Source organism: Typha angustifolia, chromosome 7 (assembly GCF_048772165.1).
Source record: "Typha angustifolia cultivar Huaian chromosome 7, ASM4877216v1, whole genome shotgun sequence".
NCBI classification, from domain to species: Eukaryota; Viridiplantae; Streptophyta; class Magnoliopsida; order Poales; family Typhaceae; genus Typha; species Typha angustifolia.
This window is the reverse complement of record NC_133245.1, coordinates 327000-344050: the sequence shown is the minus strand read 5'-3', so window position 1 is coordinate 344050 and position 17051 is coordinate 327000. Positions and strand designations below refer to the sequence as shown.

Here is a 17051-nt window from a genome sequence, read left to right as displayed (position 1 = left end):
GATAAATGGAGAATTGCATCACATGATAACTTAAAACAAAGATATATTTCAGAATGGCGTAAGAGAAGTAGAAAAGTGAAAGCTTGTGCCTGCTCCTGGGATATCCTTGATGGCAATGAATGTGAACTACTACTCGTAAAGCTTGCGATGAACTTGCATAATAAAACACCAAATTTTTTGCTCATAGAAATGGAGAGCTCGAGGACAATAGCAAGACAATCCTCCAAGAGCTATGGACGCAGGGCATGGCATTATTGTAGAGATTGGTCCTTCCCAGCAAATTTATCGGAACACAGACATACACAATATGTGGAATTCCCTGGACAGTGAATTCCGTAATTTTTATAGCCCAATCAATCAACATAGATCTACTGTCGAAGTGCAGAATAATATTCTGTCATCATCCTTCCACAGGTTCCTCTTTTACGTCAGTGAAGTAATCTTGCCTGAAAAGTAAATCAAGTAAATCGAAAGTAGAAGTTTCAGCAAACATTATTTGAATGATTAGAAGGTATAAAGCTTGAATATGTATCGTTGGAGAAGACATGCCTTTGTTTAACTGTGAATTGTGCAATGTGGAGACATTTCTCATAGTCACCGACCAGTTGAGAAAAGTAATGCAGTTCATCATAGTATATAATGAAAATCCAGTATCTTACACACTTGACTTTAGCTTAACCGTTTAAAATCGTAAAAGCCTCAGGCTACTAAAGTAGGTGCAAGATTGCAACATCAGCAAGAAGATCATCTTTCCATAGATTGGGTTCTTTCACCTCTACAATGTTTACTCTTATTATACTACTTTGAATAAATTATGGTAAATAACCACGGAGAAAGATTGATTTACATACACTTGGAAGAAATCCAGGAATAAGCTGTTCTGAAAATAATCATATTCATTTCCCTAGCTGTTTTACGTACTATATACATCGGTCGGTTTTTGAGATCTTCCTCAGTGATGAATTTAATTGTTTATTCTTCAAAAAGTCATTACCATGAACAAGAACAACTTCAAAAGATCAAGTTTGAGCTTACCGTAATTTTCGTGTAAGTTGATAGATGCCTGTCCCAGCCATTGCAACGTTTACACTGAAAAGGTTCCAGTTTTTCTGCAACAACATGACAATAAGCCAAGGTAAACAAAAAGAAGCAAGTATAAACTATAGTTAGAAGATAGCAGAAATAAACTACAAAATTCCTGCATTTGGATATGAACGAAAGTTGTTTTAGGATAGAAGTTGTCAAAGTATATTAGGAAAACAAATCTTTAATCACTTCTTTAAAGGTAAGTTCCCATTTCTCAAATGATAATAAAGTTCCTATTTTGTAATGATTGACAAATGATAATAAATCTTTAATCACTTCTTTAAAGGTAAGTTCCCATTTCTCAAATGATAATAAAGTTCCTATTTTGTAATGATTGACAAATGTATCAACAAAAGCACAGTCAACAATGTAAGGTACCAAAATAAACTCGAACTAGTTTGCTTCATGGAAAGATGAAAAAGTTGTTGGAATAATGAAATGAAATTATTCATTTTTGAGAAGGGAACAGATGTTCTTGCCTAGGATGGGTTCTCTAATCCCTGCCTGCTCATCAATGCACTAAGTAGCAAAGAGGACTACCTTTTCTCATCTCCTCATCATTCAATTCTGCCATTGCTGTATCTAAACTTTCTGACACCTTACACTTGCATGCTACTGAGTCTTGCACCTATCCTTGCAATATTTATGTACCCTCTACTTATTGGGTCCCCTTATTGATGCGCACATGACAGTTTTTGGAGTGTTAGAAACGTCACGCCACCTAATATTTGTTGAAAGTCGAGTTGCGTATACAGTTTTTGGTTACACATGCCCCAGAAATATCTTTTGAGGGTTATAACTGCAGAAAGCCTCATAAGCTTTTGTCCGTGATATTACATACTATAGATGAAAAACCTTTGATGTTGTACACAACAAATTGCAAAATAAAGGTTTAAACAATAAATATAAAATATATTACAATTCACAATGCTTTTTCAAGACATATGAAGCACAAATCTTAATCTAAACAGAGTGTCATGGAAGAAAGAGCCTTACCGGGGTAATCACAGTACTATAGCGTGACCAAACAACTCCAGTGCATGCAACAGCTAAATAACAGAAACACATGAGCCTTCCACCTCAGAATGCTCAAGGTAGGAGAATAAACTATAGCTTCCAATTGTATCAAATGCTCAGAAATAGCATAAAATTTCAATTAGGCAACACTACATACCAACTTGCTGAGGGTAGGAGATTTTTTCTGGTGGCTTGGAGAAGTCAGCAATGTTTGCAATGCTGATACCCCATTTAAAAGTAGGGGCCCAAAAATGAACTGTCAATAAGAAAATGTCATTCTTTTGTGCCAGAATCAGAATTGATCTAGCCTATTTTATTTCAGCTATCATTCATAAATTGTTGTACTTGCAGCATACTAAACAGTAACTTTGTTTATTTTGAGTTCTGAGTAGTATATATTTCTCAAGACTTTTCGCATTTCAAAGAACATTAATTCCACACAAATATGTATCTGCTTATGAACATAGATAAATTCACAACAGTGCACATATACTTTTATATGAAAGTCAAAAAAGATGATATGCACATTTGTCATTGTCGCTTATTTCAGCCTAGCATGAACAGCGAACCCTCAACTAGAAGTCTAGAATATTATGATTTCTCCCAGGAATAAGGACATTACACTGAATGCTGAATCTAGGCCCGTTTCTGAGAAGGATTGGGAGTTCATGACTTAACATTTTCAGTATAGATTTGCCCAAGGCCTGAGAATGAAGAATGATAGGTTCTCAAGTTTAGCCATCAAGATGCTCTGGCCACCCTTCCTACTTATAGCTACAAACAGTAGTACTCCGAGCAACATATGAAATTTAATATTTTGATACCTTTACTGTCTAGGAATTAATAAGAAATCATGATTGACAGTCATCTGTTACTTGACATACATGACACTATATGAGCAACCACTTCAGTAGAGAGGTGCTCACCTTTTCCTCAATAAAAATCAAAGAACAAATAAAGAGGGATAAACTTGCAAATTCAACTCTCATTGCTAGGACAAGATCTTTCAACTGATAGGCCACCATTGTAACGTACCAAAGCAATACATGAACTACGGAATATGGTTATCCTCGGATCGCATTGAATTAGAATAAAGTTGCATTAAAATGACATCAACCACTCAACCAGTCAATTACCTCAATTCAAGGGCTATCTTGAAGAATTGAAGCAATCCTACAAACCTCTTGATAAAAGCAATCCTAGACATTTTAGAAGATGCGATATATAAGAGAGGGAGAGAGAGAGAGAGAGGACAAACTAGTTTTAGGGCCCGCAGGGTGGTTCCATAGGGCTTGAATCTTCGAAGCGGCCATTGAAGTGCACTTTCGCTTTTTTACTTCTCTTCTTCCTTCTTTCTCCTACAAAAAAAATTGTACATTTATCCTACAAATGTTAAAAGAAATGATGTACTTCCATCCAATATAGAAACAAAAACTGAATAAAATTCTAATTAATGAAACATAAAAACACTACAAAAAATCCTCTACATCAGAAACGCCTATACAACAATCAAATCATAAGGGGATTAGATCAGGTGATGCGCTATCCCAAACCCTAGTTTACACAGCGACGAGAGACCACGGATAGATCAAGAAGAAGACGAATCGAGCTCTCTCTCTCTCTCTTACCTGCAGGAGCGGAGAATAACAGATGAAGTATTCCCGATAGATAGGAATAGGGAAAGACGCTGGAAGCCTTCCCCCAATAAGCTAGTGCTCGAGCTTAGGTCAAAGTCTGCAACGCATTTGTTTAATTACCGATTAATTGGACCTGCTAAAAGCCCGGCCCCCTGAAATGTGGGTACACTTTTCGCGTAAACCTTCGTTGGCTCGGGCCGACCCAAATCTGGCCCAAAGTGAAAGTTCCACTCCTTTCGAATATGTAATTGTGATTTCAAAGTTTTTGAGGTTATATATGCAAATTTGGGATTTGTATTTGTGCTTGTGTATATGTATTTATGTTCAATTGCGGCTCAGCTCAACTCAAGCCGAGCTACAACTTTTTGTTGCCTTGCTAGCTGATAGAGGAGGAGGATGCAGCGGCGGCTTGGTGAAGGAGGACGAGCGTGGAGGCTGTTGTCGAAGGAGGAGGCCGGAGGCGGCTTGATGTTGGTGAAGGAGGAGGCGCGCCATAGTGGAGAAGGACATGGGCCATAGTGGAGAAGGACATCGAAAGAGGAGGTAGCTGGGGCTTACTGTTGCTGTAGGTGGAGGAGGACTAGGGATTTGCAAAATTTGGAATTTAGGAATTAGAGTTTTAACTGAGGTGAGCTCAAGCCGCTTGTTTATTCCGAGCGACCTATATACCAAGATTCCTCGATAATCTCAAAGCAATATGTACCTACTTTCTTCTCAAAATGCAATTATCTTGAACCATGTTTATAGAGTAGATCCAGAGAGTAAATAAAGTGGTAAATAAACCCGTAAGGCCGTATCTCAAGATCCATGTAATTGACAAGCTCATTTCACGATGCTAATTAACCATAATAATAATAATAATAGTAATACTACTAGGGACAATATTATATATATATATAATCATATACTCTATAATGTTCACAAGAACCGGGAGAGACAACAAAAAAGATATAGCCAAGAAATAAAAATAAAAAACATATACACCGTCCAAAGGACAAAAAAGGACAGTCCGATTCGTCTTAACCCTAACGTCCCCTCTCACACCACCCCGTGAACTAGTATCAGAGACACAAACCCCAAGAGGGCATGGAAGGAAAAAGACGCCAAAGCAGGAGCTGATGCCGAGTTGGAGTCCTCGCCGAGTCGTTGGAATTGGAGCGAGTCGACGGCGAGGGGCATGTTCTCCTGGTCGGGGCTACACTTGTAGCCGCCGTGGGTCGGCGGATGAGCGCTGAAGAGTATGGCGCGCAAAACAGCGGACACCGTGGGGATGTAGGCCGTCTTGTTGCGCGCGAGCAGCCACGTCAGGCCCATGAGCTGGCAGTCTCGTCCGAACATCCGGTTGGCTCGGTCGGTGCTCTCCTTTTCATGTCCCTTCAGCTACACGAACCAATTAACCAAGAGAAGAGAACGGGAGAAGTCTTATCAGTTTCTGATGGTAGATCGAGGAAGGAAGTTATAGATGAAAAAGATATATAGTAGTAGTTTAGCAGTGAGTAAGATGTTCAAATATTACGAGGATAACCCAGGAAGGAACCAAACCGAACCGACCTTTTCCAGTGACTGGAGGCAACGCGTGCAGCCGGCGTAGGAGGCATTCCGGCAGTTGCGCTCTAAATCCCTCACTGCTGCCGTCGGTGTCGCATTCCTAGCACCGCCGCCTGCTGCTCCTTCACCTCCCACAACATCGAAAGCTGCGGGACACCTCAGCGAGCCGATCTGGTGCAACCTTATCCCACAGAAGCATAGCACCGCATCGCACGTGGCATTCGGACGCGCCAGCCGGACCTCGCGCTTCTCCAAGGCGCTCTGCAGCGAATCCACGCACTTCTGGTTGTCGTCCGGCATCAATGGACCGTCCTGGCCGCCTGCGTCGGACGGCTGGGATGGGCTGGGTTCGACTACGAGAGCGGCGCGCGCGTGGGCGGCGAAGAGCCAGGCGGCCAGCACGGGGCAGCAGCGGCTGCGGTCGAGTCCGCGGCCGCAGGCCTCGGCTACGCCGCCGAAGAGCTCGGCGGAGAGGTCGAGGCGGCAAGTTGTGGTGTTCTGGGATTGGGCGAGGGGGAAGGCTGGGACGGTGTTGCGGCCGGAGGTGAAGTCGCTCGGATTTATGGGTTGCTGCTCGCCGGAGTAGGAGGAGATTGAGACGATGGAGGTGGAGAGGAGGAAGAGGAGAAGGAACGACGAGTTGGGTTTCATTTCTTTCTCTCTTTTTGGTCTTTCTCACCCTAGAAAAAAGGGGTAGAAAGGAGGGGGATGGAAGGGAGAATGGGGGGAGAGAGTGAGAAAGTCTGGAAGTGGGTTTCTGAAACTTTATCTTTCCATATATAGCTAGAGAGAGAGAGAGAGAGAACTGGTGATGTGTGATATGAGGATAGAGAGGGGGGGTGGGTTTTATGCGGAGAAGAGCTCTGAGGGGACGGGGGTGAGGGAGTGCCAGCTAGCAGCATATCATCTGCAGCCCAGGCTGCAAGATTTTCCTGCTGACCTGTTCTTCGTAGACCAATGTCAAACAGCCCTCGATGATGTTTTTTTTTTTTTTTGATGATAAGTTAAATAATGGTATTATTATTACATTTTATCAAAAATAAAATAATATTATATATGGAACATGGAGATATTACAGCATCTCATAATTAATATTTCAAGTGCTTAATACACACTTTCTTTTTAACGAGCTACAGAAACGTTAGTGCACTGATGCAGGAAATTCCTGCATCATGCAGTAGGATGCGGTGAGGGAAGTAAAGCGGAATATGCCAAACGGGTAGAGGAAAGGAATCCAATAAGGAGTTCATAGAGGATTAATAAAATAATTAAATGTACTTACGATATGAGGAGAGAGAGAGAGAGAGAGAGAGAGAGAGAGAGAGAGAGAGGATGGTGGCCTGGTGAGTGGTGAGTGCAGTTGGTGAGCGTCCTTTTCTTTTCATTCCCTTGGGATGTGGCAGGGAGTAGTAGCTGTTAGCTGTTTGGATTCTTGAGTCTTGTCTCTCTTCTCTTATTACATCTATCTGCTGTTTCTCTCTCCTCTTATCACGCACAAGCTTATGGAAAAGGTGTAACGGATGCAGGCCCATTCAAACAAAGAATATTTAAACTGTCCTAATCTAGATCAAAGGTATCCCTATAGATTTTCTTAAATCATACCAATTAAAAAAAAATTATATATATATATAATAATATTACATCTGAGTATTAACAGAGATCGATAGAGGTGTCGATGGTTTAATATTGTAAACATGATAGCTAGCTTTTGGCGTTGTCAGTTAATCTCTATGGGATTAAGAGACGAGAATCGTGGACTAGAAAAGGCTTCAGGCCTCGAAAAAGGTATAGTGGTCGGGGGACTCTCTCATCTTTTGTTCATATTAGCTCTCTCCGGTGGCCGTTAATTGCACATTAGACAAAAGTCACCTATTATTGCTTCACGTGAATGGGACCATTGGGTTTCTGGAAGTATTTAACCATTAACAAATTGCCATCTAACATATATATATATATATATTTACGTAGTTAATGACTAATTATACGTGGATTTAGACTTTTAAAAAAAAAGTAATTATCGCAGTGCTGAGGAATACTGTGTACGGAAAAAAAAGAGGAAGAGAGAGAAGCCCATCAAATCAAAGCCCACATGATAACCCTTTAGAATGACGAAAGAAACCCTAGAGAGAGTGGTAGCCCTTTCACCCGTGGTCGCCGGCGAGAGCCGGCCCACTCTGGGCAATCAACTGATCGCCTGCATCATTGGTTGCAGGCATTTCCTCCAGCCCGAGTACTTGGCGATCAGTGTATGGATGCTAAAGCACCAAAAGCCCGATTCGTATGATCATCTCAACTGGGCGAGCACATCCTAGGGACCAAACTATGCATGGCAAAGAGTAGCACACTCGAGGGAAATGGAGTAATCTTTTGAACCATTAAAAGTGAAAGAGAAAGAGAAAGATAAAGATAATTAGATTAGGGTCCTACGTGGATGCAACGAGACACTAGTCCTGTGGAGCTCCACAGCTAAAAGTGTACCTTTCAAAAGCAATTAACGAAGCAAATTAAAGTTCTCGGGAATATACATTTCAAAAGATCTAATGAAACAATCTTCTAATTAGTTCCTTTTAATAATTAAACTCATCTATGTGATTGAGGAGAACCTACCATTTCCATGTATATATATATATATATATCCAGCCAAATTATATACATTATACCTAATAGCTAGGTTGTCAAAAAGAAAGAACGAGCGAAAGGAAAACTCTCTCAGACGGTCACGTGGTATGTTCTCTTAAAATGAATTAAATTAAATTAACACAAGGTGTGCCATTGGTTAATTAGTCAAATCCTTATTCCCACACCATAAGGACAAGCGATTGGGGTTCATTTGGTAGGGACTCAAGAGGAAAAAGAATCATAACAAGAGGACAAACAACCCACATGCACTTAACATACCATCTATGCCAGAAAATAAATAAAATTAAAGCTTAGGGCAGTGTGAGTGATGCAGTTACAAAACATCAGAATATTCTACTAATCTTTGTGTGTGTTTGTGTGTGTGTGTGTGTGTGTATATATATATATTCTACAATCATACCTACTAAAAGTTATCTCAAATCCCATGTGGATTTAGCTTTAGAGTGACCACTTTTTTAAGATGCTACCACTGATGGGCTGAAATCATATTATTATGAGTAGTGTGAACAAAGGTCCTGTTGGTGTCTACTGGCTTCCCATTTCCAAACCCAAACTTTTGTGAGTAAAAGGAAAAGGGTCTTTGGGTGGGGTGGGTGAATTAAAAAGGAAAAACTGAAGAATATAAAAGGAGAAAGGAGAAGATAAAGAGTGAAAGTGGCAATTATGAATTGGTGGGTCTGGGTCATGCAATAAGATGTTTGAAATAGTACTAGTACCATGGTTTTGGTGTGATGTGAGCTCTAAATTAGGCTTCCAATCCAACTTTAGCTTCCTCTCTTTCTCTCTCTTTCTATCTCTGTTTAGAGTTGGCAGCCTTATTATGGTTGGAAAGGAAATAGCAAAGTCTCTTCTCTTCTTTCCCTCAGTGTGGTGGCGTCAGAGGACAGAGGTATGTCTCTTTGTGTCATGTGTGTCGACCCTGACAAGAGACTCTACCTGCCAAATTCTGAGAGACTATTTCCTGCAGCTTCATTATTGAAGAGAGCCCAATGGAACCTTGTCACTCGTACCCAGTAATAATTACTTTAGTTTTTGAATCAAACAATCTCTCTTATATTTTCCTTTCTAAGTTTTAATTACGTACTCTTAATTAGGAGGAAAGGAGCTCAGATCATCGAACAGCCATTACCGACATACCCAACCACTACCAGAGTAGATACCAATTAATACTGGTGATCCAAATTTAGTGATCACCAGATAGAAACAGAAAGTTGTCCATCCTTGTATGAATCGAGTTGCATTAAATTAAGGACCCAATCATTAGCTATAAAGTTTCAAACTTCCCACGCCAAAGACAGCATTCATGGCTCCCAAGTATTCCAGCCACAATTAATTCTCATCATCCACGGAAATAAAGCTTCCAAGTCCTCGTCAGCAACCACCTCCTTCCTTCCTTGGTGGGCTTTGAGCCTTGTAGCCCGAAGGCCCAAATTGGAGGTAGCCCAGGCTCAGCCCAAGAACTCGACAGTGACTAAATTGACTCCAATGGGGACGGAAGCCACGAAGGTCATCGACTATGTACACTGAGTTACTGGATGCTATCTCTTTCGCCCATCCATGAGCATGTGAAACGTGTCTAGCTCACCATTGTTGGTATTTAAACCTCTCTCTCTCTATCTCTCTCTCTCTCTCTCTCTCTCTCTGGCCATGTATTAATGCACTCAAATAAAACGTGTACATGAGACAAAAGAAGCCTTTTGCTGGTGGTCAAAGAGAAGAGTAAAGAGGTGGCAATGCAGCAAAACAAAGCTTTTTAGGTTTTTCTTTAGTCGGCCTGTTTGGATACTATTAAAATGGCGGCCGGATGACAGTAATGGTCGCCGACGAAAAGGAGGCAGTCAAATTGTTCGTTGTTCTCCAAAAAGCACACACCATTAATGAGGAAGAAGTGCTTCGATTTCTATTATGCTGTTTCACACCTATGCTTGCATCGGTTGGCCATTATATCGAGCAGGTGGGGTGCAATTAAATGGCTGACATTGTCAAACCCTTAGCATCATAAGCTATTTAATTTCCAGTTTTTTTTAACTTAATTGTACCTCTTTTGAGTGGTAGATCTTCTTTTAGGCGTCACCTATGATGCTTTGCTGACACCCTAAATGTCTTAAAAACCTTTTTCCCTAACGTTTGCTAGGGTTTCGATCGCCACCTTCTCCCGCCCCTCCTTTTGCTAGCCACATATGATTTCCTTCTTTCTACTCTCCTCAGATAGGCTTCTTCTACATTGCCTTCTCTCCTCTTTATTCCTCTTCTTGGTTTTCTTGTATTTCTTTTCTTTATCCTGTCTCCTATCTTTTCTCTCCCGATTAATGTTTTTCTCTCCCTAGCTAGTCGAGACTTCTTAGAGTTAGTGCCATATCCTTTCTCGATTTCACCGTTGACTGCCTCAAAATCTTAGACTACTTCTCGTCATTGACCTCCATTGTTGGCATCCTCTCTATTAAGCAACAACTACTTTTGACAACCTCATCAATCCCCTCGTACTCAATGTTTCTCAACATGCTCCACTCCTATGTCCTTACTACCCTTTCACTATTCTCCACTTTCCTCTCTATCTCTCGAGTTTTCTTTATTTCCAATTTGGTTGGATCTCAAGATGTTGATAATTGGAGGTTACAATAAACTGCTATGATTTATTATTAATTTGCTCTCTTGCAATAATAACTTTCTTTGTATGTTCTCGTTCTATTGTTATATCATATATTTCAATGTAACATGTTTAACGTGTTGGATCTTTGATAGCATTGAAGGAGGTATTATCAAGCTTTCTTTTCTCATGTATCAAGCTATAACTATTTTCTTCAAAGCTTAATAAATAGTCAGTCTAATTAAAGACTTATCCTTAAGAAAAGTTGACACCCTAAATGATTAACCTTATAATGCTTTTATCCTAAAACTCTAATAGATATTAGGAGAAAGGCAAGCAGGTGACAACGAGAGTGTGCATTGGTCAACGATCCGAGAGCGATAACACGTGTCGTCTACAATCATATGGACGCGAAGAGAAGACAGGCCTATCGATAAGAGGACACGCGTCTTGATCTGGATCTCAATAGGATAGTGGACGGTTTAGATCGAGGGACAGCTCAAGGTTTATTATGTACTTCCTACGAGGAGAAAGGAGTACTTTTGGCTGTACTCGGAACAAAGTGCGCCGCCTATTAAATGCTCCTCTCCTCTCTTCTCCTCTGCTTCCACGTATTAATTATTAATTATATTCAGCACTACATTTTAGAGTACATCACAGTACTACTCACCAAAGTTTCTATTCGATCTTTTTCCTCTTTGCAAATGGTTGTAAGAATATATACATTAAGAAAATACTGACTACTAATAGCAGAGGAGGGAGCGTGGATACAAAGAGGGGCCTGCAGGGGGATTATATAACTCATTACTTGTGTGCTCTTTAAGAGCGAGTTTAGTTATATGATAGGAGCTTTGTACGTATTATATTATTACACCGTTTGGAAAAAAAAGGAAATTTTTTTTTTTATCGTTCTAAAGTTTAATAAAAAATTTATATCTAAATCTTTTTTAAATAATAATAAGTGTCACTCTTGTCCATGTCGTCCCCTAGTTGTTTATGTGATTCATGTCACCTCATTAATAAAGAAGTTCTTTATAGCCTGCCAACATAAGTAATCCATTCGCCAAATTTCTTCATCTAGACAAAATGTACGTGACATCACGATACAGACAGCAATTTAGAAAGCTTCCATTGTCTTATAATATAATATTAAGGAAAAATATAAAATATTTTAGCATAAATTATGCACCACATAACAGTACGAATGCAACGAAAACTGTACAAAGTTGCTCTTCAATTCATTCATCAATATGGACCCAACAAATCCACCACAATCGTCTCCTCTCTCTGTCTCTCTCTCTTAATCAGCTTACATGTAATCGCTAACATCTAAAAGGCCAGGAATTTGGAGGTTGAACAAGTTGCTGCAGTAGCTGTCTCTCTCGTCCTCGGTGCTGCCATTCACATAAGTCGATGAGGAGTTCAAGTGCGTCGAACTGGAGGCAGGCGTCGATAAGCCGGATGGTAGGTTATAATTCTGGATGTTAAACTCTTGCACATTGGAGTTATCGCAAAGTGACACCTGCGGATTAATGCTGGAGCCCAAATTGTCGAAGCCAGGATGGTACACCTCCAGGTCATGCAATTGGGCTTGCATGAGTTGTGACTCATCAACGTACTGAGCTAGGTTTTGGGGTGGATATATTTGACCTTGCAGTAACGAAGGAAATTGATTTTGGAGTTGGGCAGTTGAGAGATGTGGCTCTTGCAAGGTATTTGCCACAAGGCTAGAGTACTGATTCTGAGATAATAAGACATCGCTGGCTATTTTTAGGAGATCCGAGTTAACAATTGGCCCGATTCCGAGTAAACTAGAGATATCAAATTGATTTGGGTTGTATACGGAGGGGTTAAGAAGAGTGGAGAGGTCCAGGAGATCAAGGCGAGGGTTATGAGTAACAGGATCTATTCCCATACTTAGTAGCCTCTTCCTTATGTGGGTGTTCCAATAGTTCTTGATTTCATTGTCTGTTCTCCCTGGCAAGCATGCCGCAATCGCTGACCACCTGAATTTTTGTGTGTGTGTGTGTGTGTGTTAATAAACATACATACTAACGCAATTTAAAATTGTCAAAGTACTCATCATATGCATCTTACTTGTTCCCCAAAACACTGTGCAGTTGGATGATGGCCTCTTCTTCTTCAAATGAGAAGCGTCCTCGTTTGATGTCGGGCCTCAAATAGTTGGTCCACCGGAGCCGGCAACTCTTCCCGCACCTCGCAAGACCTAATCAGCACAGTTCAAATTCACTCATCCGTCCAATACTTTTAATTAAGCATCTTATAAAGTGTAGGTAGCAATATTAAAATATACATATAGTTACTCACCAGCATTCTTCGGAAGGTTTCGCCACTTCCCTTGGCCATGCTTGTGGATGTAATCGACGAGCTTCTTGTCCTCCTCCGGCGTCCATGGCCCCTTCTTCAATCCATTCTTATCGCAGCAAGGTGGTCTCCCCATGGCATTCAAATTACTTGCCTACAGTACCACTCGATGATTTATATTCTTTTGTCCTGGAATGTATCTAAGCTTGGCGAATAATTACTCAAGGAGAGAGGATGAGAGAGATGTAGCTCAGAAGGGCAAGCTTCTTGGACCCAAAGGTGAAGAAAGACTGAATAGAAGAGAGAAGTGTCCGTATATATGACTTATATAGACAAGGTTGAAAGGTGCCGTCTAGAGGAAAAAAAAGTCAATAGAATTCGGTGCCGGCCTTTGTTTATCATTAACGCGACGTGTCTCTCTCTCTCTCTCTCGCCCCCTTCTCTTCTTCATATGTAGCTAGGCTTTTAATTAATCTCACGAGGTCAAAAACCATGGGAAAGAGTAGAAGAAGAAGAAGAAGAAGAAGAAGAAGAAGAAGAAGAACTAGTAGTAAAATGAAATGGGAATCCTCCCTTATAACCAAATGAAGAAGGCGACTGACTGGCCCTCCTCATCTAGTTTTCCACCGGTTGGCGTTGACTAGGTGGGTGCCACGTCGCGTGGTGACGCATCTCTTCTTCACGGCGTTCTTGCATGCATCTCCATGCCTCCGTGAAGGGCACGGATTCTTTTATTACCATAGCAATCCATAAGATAAACTTATATTTAAGCGAAACATATAAACCTATCTTCTCTATAATTAATAATCTAAGGTAAATTAGGTAGGTAGATAGATCCATCGATGGCATTAAAAAGAAAACTCCTTGGGTAATTAGCATGCTCTTAGTTAGTGCACTTATTGTGACGAGTTAAATTGCAACATTTTCAAATGTATGACGTAGCCAGGGTTCCCACCTATATATGACGTGTCACCTTCTGGACCTTGCAGTCCCCCTGTGGAGCCCAGGACGCCAGTCCAATTTTCTTGGGTTGACACGTCACTGTTATGACGCGTGTCTCACAATCTACCTCCCCCCAACTATTTGACGTCAAACTCTCGTGCAGTAATTTTCACAGCCACTAGGATCCAATGCGCGCGTCCATACTAAATATTAAAGAGTCATTTGCATTGTTATCTTGGTCTTTCCTTATTATTTAAGGTCATCTCACCTGCCGCCAAGAAGAAAAATAAGGTCTTTAATCATCAAAAAGAAAAAAATAAAATAAGGTAGTGGTTATGTCAATTAATTCCACTGTGGGGGAAAAAAAAAAGGGATCGTGCATTTTGTTTTATCCACCGTGTTCAAATATTTATTTAATCCTCTTTAATTGATTAGTGAGAATTAATTTTATGTATATATATTATGAATGCCATGACTCATGCGACAGTGTCCAATTATTTAATTTGAAAGCCATGACCATCCAACTATTTTAATGTACTTGTAATCTTCATGGATTTGCCTCCGTGTCTACTGCGTTGGAAGCGAACAATCTTTTTCATGTCACACGAAAATAAAATAATTTAATCAATATTGTGTCCCTTGCATTATCATAGCATTTGATGGCGTCTTGGTTACCCAAAGTAGTACCTTACATCTTCGTGTTGACTCTTTTGGAGAGTAGTTAATCATAACGTATCAACTCTGGATGAGGTGTCCCTTTATATTGAGCTAATTAAGTATTTTTTAATTCGAGATTATTTTATTTTATTTTATTTTTTATTATTTTGTGATGCAGAGATCTGCATAGCTTCTAGGTCTTGCCTAAAGCATCCTAATCCATTTGACCACGCATTTGAACTTTACAGCTAAATTGGTCGAATTAATATCAATGTTATAATATTGATAATTAGTTGACATGCATGTATAAGATGCATGGAGCCAACTACGAATGCGTCTCAGGTGAAGAGATGATAGATTAGATTAATATGCTTAATTGCATGTTTGGTGTGATGGAGACAAATTTGTTAATTAGCTTACCGAATTAGGTTTGACTCCTTGTGAAAAATAACGGAGAGGGTTGCATCCAACATACTAATTAGGGAGATCGTTGGACGGTTGGAGACATTATTAATTTCTAGGGTTCTTCTCCCTCTTGGCTGCCTTCACTAATTGTTTTGCTGATTCCTGCTTCTTATATATCAAGATATTAAATTGTTGTATATATTGATAAGGACTCTGTCAAACTTTTAATTATATATGAAATCTTAATTGGTTTAATTAAAACCCCTGAGATCCCACAAGTTTGTTGGATGTAGTTGAGACATACATCTTAATTTTGTGCAATAAATAAAATATGGTTTACACTTTACACCTTCATCCCTTGTACTGGTTCATGTACATCTACATGTACATAAAGAGATATTATTATTTCATGTAGTTTATAAAAAATAATCCATGAGTGGCCCTAGCTAAGCTCTGCTAGGGTTTCAAAACATTTCCTCTTATCTCTTATTTTTAAGAGGTTCTCCCTGTCGTTAGTAGTTTTCTCCATCTCTCTCGTTCTCTAGTCAGTTTTGTTGAAAGAAAGTGAAAAGCTTTTCCACCTATCTTAGGAGGATTTTTTATTTTTATTATCTCTCTTTCTCTTCTTTCTTTCTCTCCACTCTCTTAGTCACTTTAGTTGAGAGAAGGCGAGAAGTTTTACTCCTCTTTTCTTTTGTCTTTTTTCTCCTCATTTCTCTATTCTCCCTTCTCCCTTCTCCATTGGCTCCCTCTCTTCTTCAATTGTTGAGGCTTTCACGATTGTGATTGCTGCTAAAGATAATCTAGGTAGTTTAAGTTTGGCATTCTGAGTTACTGGAGCTTGGACTTCTATTCACCAACCCGCTCATCAATCACTCTAGTTGAACTAAAATATTTTGGCCCGTTATTGCTCACTAACCCCATGTCAAGTTTGCGATAGACATAATAATAGCCCAAGCATAATGGGCAAGCATGACATGTCAAGCCTTTGAGTTTAGTTGGGTTAGCAAAGGCCTGGCTTGTCCAGCCCATTACCATTTTGGACTTGGATTGGGCCAGGCCTAATCGAGTTTGGTGTCAAGTGAGTTTGGGCACATTAGGGACAAACTTGAGTGAAGCGGGTCGAATGATCACGTCTAATCGGCACTACCATGGTAATCGCTATGGTTCCTTGTCCCTTTTGTCTTGTTGCTTGTTGCTTCTTGCTTCTTGTAGGATTATCAGTAATGATTTATAGGTTTGTACATGTTGGGCATTCATATGGCTTTGATGGAGCTACATAACTCGAATCCTCTTATGTCAAGTTCTTACATAGGTCAAATTTATTAAAGATTTTTGTATCCACCTGACCTCTTACTGTGCCTTCTTATGGTGTTACAAATGATGGCAAAGTGGTAGAATTGTTTTAGCCTCTTCTATTTCTAGTTATGCATGAGTTCTCTTAACTATTATTGTCTGCTTGATTGAATATTTTTATTATTCTAATATTATTGCATATCTATTTTTTTTTTCTATATGTTTGTTGAGTTGTTATTGAATAATTTATCCTAATTATATGACATTCACATGCGACATTTAGTGGATTCTAAATCATAAATATAGAAATGATTATATGGGTAAATCTTACTATATATAAAATAAAATGTATTTAATAAAAAAATTATTTTATATTACATAAAAAGTAATTATTGTATCATTAGTTTATAATATAAATAAATACTAAAATACTAGAGTTCTAATTTTAAAAATAAGAGTCTAGAATAATTATTTTTTATATTTTATAATCTCAAGGCAAACGAGAAAGAAAAGTCGTATCCATCTATTAAATGAATAAAACAAAGTTTGAAATTCTTAAGATTTATAATAAACAACGAGCATCCACTGTATAATACATGCACATGTAATACCTACACATGTACACATAGTTTTTTTTTTTCTATAAAAATAATTATTTTAGGGTTGAAATTGACGTATAACTTCTTCTTCTTTTTTAATATCGTAGGAAAGATACCATCTAATTTTACTACTCTTCTTTCCCCCTTCATTTCATTTCATTTCATTTTGGGCCTTGGGCATGCGCTTACCTGCGGTGAGTATCTCGCCAATGGTTCGGAAGTCGTTTTAGTCACATCAAATTCGTTTCGCTTTCAACCCACACTACTTCTGGAATCTTTATCCGACCATTAGCGCCAATAGCAAAACTCACG

At 39.4% G+C, this 17051-nt stretch overlaps 3 protein-coding genes across 3 annotated transcripts; all 3 read right to left on the bottom strand.

Moving 5' to 3' along the window:
- Positions 1 to 190: 190 nt before the first annotated feature.
- On the bottom strand, positions 191 to 3765 carry LOC140762248 (mitochondrial pyruvate carrier 4-like). The gene is made up of 6 exons (XM_073099925.1): positions 3732 to 3765; positions 3362 to 3461; positions 2261 to 2359; positions 2083 to 2135; positions 1036 to 1109; positions 191 to 446 (listed from the first exon to the last, which is right to left on the bottom strand). The coding sequence occupies exons 2-6, from the start codon at positions 3414 to 3416 to the stop codon at positions 401 to 403; spliced, it is 327 nt and encodes a 108-aa protein (XP_072956026.1). The 5' UTR covers positions 3417 to 3461; positions 3732 to 3765; the 3' UTR covers positions 191 to 400.
- Positions 3766 to 4732: 967 nt separating this feature from the next.
- LOC140763153 (uncharacterized GPI-anchored protein At4g28100) lies at positions 4733 to 6087 on the bottom strand. Its single transcript, XM_073101218.1, has 2 exons — positions 5292 to 6087; positions 4733 to 5120 (listed from the first exon to the last, which is right to left on the bottom strand). The coding sequence occupies exons 1-2, from the start codon at positions 5937 to 5939 to the stop codon at positions 4779 to 4781; spliced, it is 990 nt and encodes a 329-aa protein (XP_072957319.1). The 5' UTR covers positions 5940 to 6087; the 3' UTR covers positions 4733 to 4778.
- A 5539-nt stretch (positions 6088 to 11626) lies between these two features.
- LOC140763091 (transcription factor MYB102-like) lies at positions 11627 to 13388 on the bottom strand. The gene is made up of 3 exons (XM_073101136.1): positions 12844 to 13388; positions 12613 to 12742; positions 11627 to 12521 (listed from the first exon to the last, which is right to left on the bottom strand). Exons 1-3 carry the CDS (start codon positions 12974 to 12976, stop codon positions 11825 to 11827), a joined length of 960 nt encoding a protein of 319 aa, XP_072957237.1. The 5' UTR covers positions 12977 to 13388; the 3' UTR covers positions 11627 to 11824.
- Between the last annotated feature and the right edge of the window lie 3663 nt (positions 13389 to 17051).